The 11,978-nt window shown below is 45.4% G+C and overlaps 1 protein-coding gene across 2 annotated transcripts in view; it reads left to right on the top strand.

Annotated features, from left to right (window-relative positions):
- Positions 1-330: 330 nt before the first annotated feature.
- The window catches only part of ARHGAP22 (Rho GTPase activating protein 22), a 123,885-nt gene continuing 112,237 nt past the window's right edge, over positions 331-11,978 (top strand). The window contains exon 1 of one of the 2 annotated variants that reach the window (XM_005481259.4): positions 331-929. In XM_005481259.4, coding sequence (XP_005481316.1) covers positions 896-929 — 34 coding nt within the window. In that variant the 5' untranslated portion in view covers positions 331-895. The remainder of the gene's footprint in view (positions 930-11,978) is intronic. The other variant, XM_005481260.4, reaches the window with a different exon arrangement.

Below are 11,978 nucleotides of genomic sequence, written 5' to 3'. Positions count from 1 at the left end.
GGATGGAGCTGCAAGCAGTCCAGGGTCAGGACATGTCCATTATTCAGATGCAATTATGCTCCAATTATCTATTTATATTTTATAGATGCTATTTAAGAGTGTCTATCTATGTCAATAAACGTTTGTCCTTTCCTCCTCTTCATTACTGTCTGCAGAACTGCACACTTGCCTCCCTCCTGGGGAGGGGTGAAGGGTGAGCTAAGCAAACAGTACAATTAAAAATGATGGGTGCTAAAATGTCATGTAATGCAAAGTGTAATGAAGACATTCCCTTGTGCCAACCTGGGGGTCTGCCAGCGCAGGCGAGAGATCTTTGTCTCTCTGGCAGAGAGCGGTGTGTCGTTTCTCGCCCTGCTCCCCATGTCTCACCGGGATGCCTCCCCGGGAGGGACGCAGGGCACAGCAGGTGGCCGAGCACGCCGCCGCCCTCAGGACCGGCGCTCCCGCTATTTCTTCCAGCGCAGAAGAAACCCCGCTGAATCAGGCTCGGCTCCCGATGCGAGCCTTGCCGAGCCGGAGCATCTGTTGAGCGCACGGCGCGGAGGCAGGCGCAGCCCGGCCGGGGCTGAGCGCGGCTCGCTGAAAGCGGCGGCACATAGATCGCACTGATCACACTGATCGCATTGATCACACGGCCGCGCGGCCAATTAGCGCCGGCAGCCGGGGCCAGCCCTCGTGCCTGCGCGCTGCCCATCTATCGGCGCTAATTACAGAGACACTTCATGCCTACTTTGGTTGGGAATTAATTCGAGGCCGGTTAAATAATGCATTAGGGTTTATCCAGCCCCGCGTGGAGCGACGCCCCGAGGCAGGGCTGGAGCGGCGAGCGGCGGGGATGCGCGGGGCGGCGGCCGGGGCCGGGCGCTGAGGCTGCGGGCAGCGCCCAGCCGGGAGCATGCTGAGCCCCAAGATCAGGCAGGCCCGGAGAGGTGAGTGCGCGACCCCCGCGGGGTGGGGACGGGGACCGGCTGCTGCCCGGGGAAACTTCGCGGCGGCGGTGGTGGCGGCGGAGAGCCCCGGCGCTGCCCGCGGAGTGCCCCCGCCGCGGCTGCGGGGGCTGCTGCCCCGCTGGCCGAAACCTGCCCTGGGGAGGAGTGACTGATCGGGAAGAATGCAGCCTAGGAGGAGGAGGAGACCTGTGTTGGTGTTCACCGGCGTGGTCTGCAATGTCTGGGCTAAACAGCAGCATTAATTAAAAAAAAATAGTACTCTGTCCTGAGACTCGACGTCGCCTTTTCATCCCCTTACCAGTTGCTAATGCTGTGTTTCTAACGCTGAGTTCATTCCAACGGCTGGAGACAGGTGTGTCTAGTTTACCTGCAGCATCTTGAGAAGCAGTTTGCTGTAGTACATTATCTTTGCAGGGCTGGATGCAGGAGGTGGAGATACTCATTCTGTGAGCTGTGGGCAAAACAAAAGGAAGGAAGGAAAACCTGCCCTGGCTTTGCAACAGATGCTTTGAGCAGTCATTCGGAGCTGTGAGGTGTGGTGTGCCATGTTTGTAAAGCAGAGAGCTGGGGCTGGGCACAGCTGTTGTCTCGATGTCAGGTCACCTGGAAGAGATGCTCTGGCAGGGGATGCATTCTGTATCTTCAGAGGCAGCACCAGTTACTCGTTTGACATGGCATTTGGAAGTCATCTTTGCCACTCACAAACTAATGACAGTGTCAGAGGCATCTCTTCCTGCCCACTGGAAACAGATTAATGTCATTTAGGAGCTAAAGCAAACACAGAGAGAGAGAGTATGTAAAGATTAGGGTTTTCTTCAGTCATGCCAGTATTTCAAATAGGAAAGGTATCACTAGTTCTAGCTACTGTGATTCCAGCACAGGTACTTTCAGCCAAATGTCACTGCATCATGTATTGAAAGCCCTATTACGTGATGAACAGTCCTTAAAATACCAACAGCCCATTAAATAGCTGTTAACATCTTGGAAAGAAGCTTCCTGCCATCTGGAGGTGTCAGGATCAGATATGTACTGCTGCACCCACAGTAAAGTCATAAGTACTTATTTTTCAGTTACACAGGGTTGTAGAAGCTCAGCAAGTCTTTTGTAGATGCTGCCTCCTTGCCGTCCCCCTTCTAAGGGAGTCTTTTAATATATGTGTTATCCAGCATTCCTGGTAGCTATTATAGCTCTGATGAGACAAGCTAGGTGATGCTGCTAAGGTTGTACAGGAAGGTTGTGTCATGCTTACCATTCTTCCACTCTCTTCAAATCACCTGGAAGAGACTTATTTGTGTATTAATATGTATTGAAATGTAGTTATGGGACAGACATTCTACATTCCTAGGGCCTACTGATACTCAGGGGACAAGCTATAGTGTCCCTTTGTGATTCAATTTCAATTTATAGCAGTATGTGTCATTCTGTCTCTGTTCTGATTGATTCATTACCTGTGCACAGGGAAGTTTATTTCTGAATTAAGAACTCGAAAAAGAGCTAGGACTCTGGGAAGTTTCTGACTTTTGCAATTCTGTGGCAGAGCACTGCTAACCCTTGGTAACTTGGCAAAGTTTACCAAGTAGGACCTAATCCTGCAAGGTTTTCTGTAGCTCTTGTTCACAGGAACTGTAAAAAGGCCATGCTGGAGATGCTGAATGGCTCTTTAAGGTAAGTGTCTCACCTTGCAAGACTGAGCTGAATAGGAAATGGCAGTTTGTGCTCCCTGAAGTCTCAGTTGGGGGTGCTAATGAGAATTCAGGTGATAAACAGTGGACCAGCAAAGTATTCAGAAGGCTGTGCAAGTGTTCTGCATACAGCGAGCATCAACAAGGGCAGTTATCTGCTGCAAGCTGCTGCTTGAGTTTGGCTGACTTTTCAGATTAGTGGCTGTCAGCTCTGCCATTGGGACTTGTGGAAGGGAAGTAATGTGAGCAGACAGATTGAAGAGAAGGGACAAGGAGGGATACTCAGGTATCTTGAGTATCTGTGGTTTTACTTGAGTGTGGCAGAAGGCAGCTATGTGCTGAACCTAGGGATGTTCCTGTATTTACAGAGTTCTTGAGGTTCAAACCCCAATATGTGTGTTTGGCTAGCTAGCTCTTTGCTTCAGGCTTCCCACATTTGTGCAAACAGGAATGCTTCATCAATTTCTTTTTTATTTCCAATTCTCTGCTGAGAATGTGCCTTTAAACATGGAGTTGTGATGTCTGATGCTGTCATTTTTGTTTGACTTGCAGTCCTTAAGAAAGCTCCTGTGTTTAAAGATATTCAGACTTTTGAAAATGCCTGCTCTGGACTTGGGCCTGACATCCAGGGGGTAGTTCCTAATGTCTGTGAAAGGGACAGTAGAGAACAAAGATAATTTGCCTTACTAAAAGTAACTATCATCTATAAGGCAGCCCTTGCTGTTCCACCAGCAGCTTCACATCTGTAATTCTGAAATGTGCATTCAGAGGTACATATTCTTTCCATAAGATCTAGGAAGGTGTAAAATCTCACAGATGGAAAATCTTAATGTGAATAAATGGGCATTCTGGGAAGTCATTTATTCTGGCTGGGCCTGAATGGATTTTGCATTATTTTTTCATCTGTAGGGGTTCATGTACAGCAATTGGTGGAGTCCAGGATCCCTAAATAAGTAGCTGCAATGGAAAACATCTATTTTCACTTTCTTCTTATGTGGTAGGGTAGAAAAATAAAGCCTTGCAGAGTGGGAGGAAGAGAACTTTCTGTATAGATTAGATGTAAGGCAATTTTCAGACTACATCCTTCAGTCTCAATGGATGCATTTTTGTTTAATTGTTTTTAAGAGATTAAAAGAAAAACATTTGATCCTTGGCTTGAAAAGTCCCAAAAAGGTTGCTAGCCCAGTTGCATTTAAATGTGCTAGAAAATGGAAGTTGGACTGGCTGCAGGCTTATGCATTTGTATTTTGAGTGATGTGATTGCCCTCTATAGAAAGAGAGTTAGCCTGCTGCCATCATATATAATTTACAGTATTCCTGTCTTCAGCACAATGTGTCTCAATTGTAGAGGCACTAAGAATAGAAGGCACCCTTCTCCCCTTATTAGTCTTTGTACTTTTGGGTGACACTATGACCTATTATTTCTGTTTGTGACATGCTCAAACATATGTTAAAAAAATTCCCTAGAGTCATAATAATAAAACTTTCTTTGGTGTGTTTTATTTAAAACTTAGAGTCTAGAAAAAGTGATGGAAGACATTGAGGGTAGTTAGGCTGGTGTCCGGTTTATCTCGGCTGTTTGAGGGGCCTGGAAGGCCCGGGGTGGCCTTGGGGCAGCCCGCGTATCGAAGGACGAGAAGAGGCTTCAGTTCTTCTTTCTGGTTTTTATGTTTATTAATTGTTTATCTAAAAGATGTTCTTTCAGCCGAACAGAGATCCGCTCAGCAGTCAGCCATGGGCACACTGTCTCGTCCCTCCCGGGCAGCCACGTATCTTTATACCCCTAGCTACGTATACAATATTTATCATTTTTCCCCAATACCATCTATTGTTATAACTCGGTGTACTCTTAGTAATAACCAATCGAAAGGTGCCACCGTGGCCAAAGAAGATGGAGGAGAAGAGGAAGAAGAAGGAGGACAGGACACACCCCAATTCCTCCATCTTACTCCTCTAAACCCCCCTGTACATAAATCCTAAACCTTGTGTCTCACTCTCTAATTAACTAATCCCTTCACCATTCTCCCTGTGAAGCCCTCATCCTTGTCGTCTCCTGTGTAGGGTTAAAGTCCAGCTACCAGACACTTCTGGCAACATTCCAGGACTCCCGAGACCCCCAAGGTGGTCTCGGAGGCTCAGCATCTCAGGACTGAAATCTTGAGATCCGACAGGCTGGTACAAATATATCCACTGATATTCTTCACATGCCTGTAGTGGAACAGTTATTTCCCTCCTGGTGTGTGAAGAGCCATCCTTTCACCAGCCAGTGAAAGATGGAAAAGGGAGCTCTCCTTTGTCTAGTGGCCCTCACCAAGTGCCAGCCCAGCACCAGGGCAGCCCTGGTGCCTGCACAGCCCCAGGTCAGCTCTGGTTAGAGGGACTGGAGCAGTGCACAGCTACCCCAGAGCACGTGGGAGCCCAGCGCCCTGGCACCTCCAGCCTGCCAGGCAAATGGGAACACCCAGTTTCCCAATCCTGGAACCAAGGTAAACAGCCCTGGAGCTGCGAGCTCCTGCAAACACTTCCTTCAGCCCTGGGAGCCCACAAGCATTGCTGGGAGCACAGGAGGCCTGGGTGGGAGCAATCAGAGTGGCTGGTGCAGCTGGCAGAGCAGAGCCACCATTAATGAGGAGCCCACCTGTGAGAGGGCAGTCCACTGCCCCACATCCTCACGTGGCTGAGCCTGTAAGGTGGGAGAGGCAGTTTGGGAGCTCTCCTCTGGAAAGGTATGTGGGTGAAAGGCAAGAGTGAGGTGTTGGTAAGTATAGTTAGGTTTGTGTTCCAGTTTGGTGGAGGAAGACATCTCTGAGATGGTAGGGAGCAGGAGCAGGTGGTAGGGCTGCCCGCAGCATGAGCCTGGGTTTTGTCATGTTTGCTTTGGAGGAGGTTGAGATGAAACTGCTGAGTTTAACTTAAAATCCTAAGGCAGGAGTACAGGGGCTGTGGAGGGAGTCATTGGCGCAGCATTGGATAAAGTGCCCTGAAGGCAGTGTGAAGAAATAGGACCAGACTAAGGGGTAAAGGAAGGGACAAGTAAACTATGAGAGTCCCTTCTCACTGTGTGCAGCCCTAGGGAGGTGAATGAAGCATGGAGTAACTTTTGTTCTGTGGTACAGTCAGGCTCCTAGCACTGAGCTGCTCTGGTGCAGGGGTGTGTGGCTGTGACCTGTGTTATGAGCTCTGGGCTCTAATTGGTTTTTTTGTCTCTGTCCTGATTCAGTGGCCGTGTGCACATAGAGACAGGGTCAAGAAAGTGATGTTTGTGGGATTTCTCCAGAGGCAGGTTCACGTTCTCACCCTTACTTGGTGGCATGTCCCATGAAGAAGGATGTGAGTTGTTCAACGGTGAAATTGTCTTATCTCTGTACAATATGCCTCTCCAACTGGATTCATGGTGTATGCTGGAGTAATTGCTACTCTTGGCAATAGCAGCTTTCTATCCCTGCCTGAAGGCTCAGGCAGGCAGTGATTCTCCTTAGAAAAAGCCCTGAAAAGTTCGCAGGCAGGCACCAGCTTATTAAGCACAGACAATCTGAATTTGAAATAATGAACCATGGCCTCACCTCCTGGGGAGGGAAAGAGGCATTGAGAAAGAACAGTAATTCAGCTCTAAGGGTAGCTGGGGAGAGTGCTTGTGGGGAGGGAATTAAATATTAAAAAATCACAAAGTCATAGGCTCTCTGATTACTAATAGAACATCACTGAGGGAGTACAGGGTGAAACTGTCAGTCTGTGTGTAAATAGCACAGTGGAAGGGCTACAAATGCTAGCACCTCTCTCCTGAGAGGACAGTCACCTGCACTTCCACCACCTGTATAAATGTATTGCTCTTCATTGTAAAATTAGTACCAGAATTACTTTTTTTCCTTGCTGGCTTTCTCCTTACATTTATATAAGGTAAATGATAGGCAAGCACAGCAGCATAAACAACCTCATTTGTTTCCTTCAGCTCCCTGCAGTATGGGCAGGGGTAGTTTGATGTAAGGTTCACTGGTGGGAAAGGGAAACGCCTTTGTGAGGCTGCAGTGTGAGCTGTCTGCTGAGCTGGAAGAGGAAAGGATCTGTGCCCAGACTCTGCCCAGGCCTGCACATATTTAAGTACTTAAGACTAACGTGGGGGAGGGAGGGTCCTTTGACAGTCTTTCTACCAGGTATTCCTTCCACAGGAAGGAATTCTGTGCATCCTTTGTGCCCAATGAGTTGTAAATTAGTGTTTATGAAGATCTCTAAAGAGAGGAGATACTAGTTTTTTGCTGTGGTTGAAAGTTACTTGTAATATCCTTCCTCTTAAAAGCAGGTGTTAAGAATTTTTTTGTTCACTGTCATCCTGTGAACTGGTAGTGAAGTTAAACCAACTTGTGGTATAAGAAATAAAGGATAAAGAAGCTGCATATGTTGTTTCTAAAGTGAGAACTGATTATGTTGCCTGGGAAGGGAATGGGTTGCTCATGGTCTCTTTGGAAGAATTGTAGGCACAGGGTTACTACTTACTCCTTTGCAGAGCTCCAGTTTAGGAGGAGCCACCTTTGTTTTATTAACCAGTGATGTCACAAGTACTTATGGCTTAATAATCTGAGTACTTAGATTCAGAGTATGAATTAATGCAGGAGTAAGAATTCCTATATTTCTTCTGCCCTTGTCTCCCTGATCAACCCCGGTAGTGCAGCAAGTCACTTACTCAGCTGTTGCACACAGTAGGAAGCAGGATTTGTTTGCACGTTAAAAACAGGTACAGCAGTGTTGAAATAGGCACACTGAGCTCTTGGTTATGCCCTAAAAAGCAGGGTAGGAATGAAGATCATCCTGACCTTTGGACGACTGAAAGAAGAGAAATACAATGTTGTGGCTGAATTCAGGGAAGTTTATTGCTGAAAGTGGCTGGGTTCTGGTATCAGTTCATCTTATGGCTGGTAAAAGGCCTTGAAAGAGTTTTCTCTACTCTAGATCCTTTTTTTTTTTTTTTTTTCAGTTCAGAATAATTTTGGAAAATTATATCCCCTGGAGTGGGGTGGACAAATTTCTTTGGTGCTTATAACATAAATTTTAGGAGCCATTGATGCTGGCAGCCACTGTCTGAGGAGTATGGCCCATGTGCTTGGCATGGCACAGACAGTGTTTAACAAAAGCATGTGGGTGACCAGAGTGCCTCTGAGGAGCCTGAGTTTTCACACTGCAGTGGAGCTATGCCTATGCTGCATCTGTAGTGCTGCAGAGATACAATTTTTCATCAGGACTCCACAGTATTTGATTCTGTACAAGCTCAGGCCACAGTCCCAGCTCCAAACTGAATGTTACTGTAGTCAGCATTTTTTTGTTTGTTCCTTAATCTACTGCGACTGGGAAGATTTTTAAAAATTAATAACCATAGCCATTGGGAGGATTACAAGGAGTTGTTTCTGATTGCAGAAGGGAGTTCAAGGTATTTGTTCAGTCTTCCTCCTCTGACCTGATTTGACTCACTAAAACACCAGGAAGAAAAAATATCTTAGAACTTTCTACTGTTCCAGTGAGCAACTATTCTTATAAAAAGGTCTCACCTTGTCAGTGTAGGAATGTAAGGCTGGGTGTATTGGCAGATGGAAAGAGCAGAATGGAAGAAGGAAGAAAGGAATAAGTGTTTTTCCTTCTGGCAGGGGTGAGCTGTAGCTCAGTGTGGTTGTCAGTGGGGTTACAAGAGCTGTGCCAGCAGCAGAGATGCCTTCAGCAGTGTGGGATATGCAGGTCTCTTGTCAGGTATGCAGCTCCAGCCAACCAGATAGAGAACATGTACAGCTTCCTAGAGATAGTGCCAGGGTTCAGTGGGAGTGGAGAGCTGGTCCTTGGGTGTGCTGGATAACGTTGTAGTCACAGTGTCTAACAGGTGTGCCATGTGCTTTAAAGCAACACATCCAATAGCTGTGACCTGAGTGCTGCTCTGTCCCTTGAACAGTCTACAGTGGATCCAGGTGGGAGATCTCAGAGGATAGTGCAGATAAAGGGACTTTAAAATATGATCTTTTTCTGGGAGCAGCTTCTGTGCTTGTTCATGTATTGTCAAAATGGTCTGTAACTCTGGTTTTGCAATAACAAAGGATGTGGGCTATTTCACTTTACTAGATTGTAAATTGTTAGGTCAATCTGTTGTAGCAGAAAGAATTAAGTCATTATCCTTCCATCTTGGCACTTATCCATGATCTAATGCTAGTGTTTTGAAAAGACTGGCATGGTTATGTGGATTTGCAGGACAGTTTCAAGAACAGCTGGTGGCAGGTTATTTACCTACAGTATTTAAGGTTTGTTCATTGGCAGGTGTCAAAATCACCACACATTCCTACAGCTTGAAGCTGTAACTCCAATTCTTTTGCAAATGAAAGGTTAAACTCATTTATAATTATTCTGTGGAATTAAGACCTGCTGGCCTTCTTGCTGATAGTGATAGCAAAGTTCAGGACTGAAGTTCAGGATTACTTTGTACAATAGCTGAAAGGTCTCCAGTGTGAAATGTCAACCAACAAAGCAATGTCCCTTTACCTGTATGACAGCAATGGATTGCCAAACTCCATTTTCATTTTCCATCCTTTTCCTGAAGTCCAGCATGCCAACAATTTGTAATAATAGTTTGAAGATGAATGTTCTTCAGGAGAAAAGGATTAACTTATCCCACTGACTATATGTTTTGGGTTGGGTTTTTTGGGGATTTTTTTGGATTGTGTGGGGTGGATTGCATTGATTATCAAATATACTTGGGTTTTCCTTGACCAATAAATACACATAAACACACATACAGCAACACAAACTGATATATATTAATGCAGGAAAGGTCCTGCATTAATACATATCAGCTTGTCTTGCTGTATGTGTGTTCTCTGATGTGATAAAGACATCACCAGGCTGTTGGCTGAAAGAGAAACAAATCAGGGGAAGGAGTTAAACATAGCATGTAAGTTTGCTCTGTCAAGTGTTGTGAGGAGACAGATGCAGCTTTACTGAGAAGAAATGATGGAGCACAAGCTGGCTCTTAGGGTAGATTTGCTGAATTGTCATCCACATCACAAAATGTGAGCAGCTACATGGCTGTGTAGCGCCTTTCTGTTTCTGTAGAGATTGCTACTCTGTCTTGAGGGAGCTAAAAGCTCTTGTCAGTTCCCTAAAACTGATATTCTTCTAATTGCCTAAAAATATCTTGTCACCAACCACTTCAAATATTCTGCCTTTAATTATTTGCTTATTGTGTTTCAAGATGTTTAATTCGCAGATTGTACTGAGGAAGTACCTTGGTTTTGTTTGTGCTTACTGACTCTGGTATCTTAGCAATCGAATTCAAAGACAAATATGGTTCTGTGATGGACATAGAAAAATCTAAACCAAATACTTTATTGCCTACAATTCAATGAAAGAAATTCAGTATCTGTTTATAGGCATATTACCTGCATTTCCAGTGAATCTTTTTATAAGGCCAAATTTGAACTAAATAAACCAACGGAGAATATAATTTATAGTATGGGAAGCCACTTCCCTTTGTGGCTAGTACTTTAAATGAAGACTATATTAGAAATAATATGTAGTGTCACAGTGTCATCAGACTGAAGGGATACCAGAGCAAAGTGCCTTTATTGTAGGACAGATTGTTGGCCAAAATCAATTATAATGACTATATTGATTTTAGCTAACTGCCTATGAAATTTCAAAAAATTACATCTTTAATTGATATTGAATTGCATTGACTTGATTGATTTCCATGTCTGGTTTAAGTAAGTACTTATGGAGTGCTCAGATCTCTAGTGGTGCACACAAGTTCATAAACACTCTTCAATTTTTTTTCCCAGCGAACTTACTGCATGAGACAGGCATGCATTTTCTCTTGTGGATCTTCCAACAGACAAAAACTAGAGACTGTGAAAAATAATATCTGACATGTAATATCTGACTAATTTCAGCAGTGTTCTGCTAGGAAGAAAGAAATTCACTAAGAAATCCTGCAGAAATGACAAGGTTGCCAGTAAGATGCTTTCTTGCTTGCAGGGATATACTTTTTTTCTTTTCAAATTTCAGGAAAAGGAAATTACTGTTGGGAACTCCTCTGCCTCCAATGCAGACAATTTTCAGAATGCAGCATTCCATATGAGAGAGACACATATGAGTGCACACGCCTACACTAAAGCAGAATTGCAACATTTACATTTGTTTCCTGTCTTAAGCTCTCGCTGGGGACTAAAAGTCAGTGAGTCTGCATTGCACCTTAGAAGTGTTTGCTTTTCACTGGTGAGTCATGTGCTGCACTGCAACTCATATCCAGCATGTTTTTTATTTCTGATTGCGGCCCTATTTACGACAGTGACCATTTACGGCCGTATTTACGACAGTAGCGCTTTACGGCCCTATTTACGACAGTCGCTCTTTACGGCACCTTTTACGAGAGTCGCGCTTTACGGCTGTATTTCCGTCAGTTGCGCTTTACGGCCGTATTTCCGTCAGTCGCGCTTTACGGCACCTTTTACGACAGTCGCGATTTACGGCCGTATTTACGACAGTCGCGATTTACGGCCGTATTTACGACAGTCGCGCTTTACGGCACCTTTTACGACAGTCGCGCTTTACGGCAGAGCTGGGAGTGGGAGAGGAGAGTAGAAGAGATTGTATAATATTGCCAGTCAGGATTGAACTGGGGAAAGGGGGATGGTACGGACCGGGAAGGGAAGGTGTTGTCTCTGTTGTGTGCGTGCTCAGGGTAGGAGATAGAAGTAATGAGAAAACAGGAAGGTGGCTGTTGCTTGGAGCCAGGTCTGAGTTGCAGAGGAACTCTTGTAGTGGTGTGAGGCCATCTGGGTAGGGATTCCTGCCTCTGTAAGGAGTGGCAGTGTGACTCCATCCAATTTGACCCATCCACTCCTTAGGATAATCTCTGGTTTTACATTTAGAGGCATGACAACCAAGTATGGGAGTTTGGAGTGCAGTTTATTTAGTGTAGTCTCAGGCATTTGCACAGTGACTGTTGAGCAGCACTTCACTGCCTTGGCTCGTATTCCTCCTCCCATCTTCATGGATATGAGAACTTCCATGTGCCAGTGTCGGTTCCAGTTGTAGGAGTGATTTCGAGGTCTGCAGTTCTGATTCTTCCTTAGAGAAGGATTTGCCCTCCCAGAATGGCCTGACTCGTTAGTGCCACCTGTGAGTCTGCCCGCTCTGTTCTTGCCTAGCTGTGCTGCACTTGCCTTGTTTTTGGGGATGGTGAGGGCTGTGGCTGGCATTTCAGTATTGCCATGCTGTGCAAATGAATCCTAACCCTTTTCCCAAGGAGAGGCTGAATCCTTTCTACACTGATTTCTGTTCAGAACTTAGGTGTATGACTAAATCAATAGTCAGCTAA

The sequence above is a fragment of the Zonotrichia albicollis genome, chromosome 7 (assembly GCF_047830755.1).
Source record: "Zonotrichia albicollis isolate bZonAlb1 chromosome 7, bZonAlb1.hap1, whole genome shotgun sequence".
Taxonomy (NCBI): Eukaryota; Metazoa; Chordata; class Aves; order Passeriformes; family Passerellidae; genus Zonotrichia; species Zonotrichia albicollis.
Note: the sequence above shows the minus strand (reverse complement) of the source record. Positions and strands in the feature narration are given on the sequence as shown.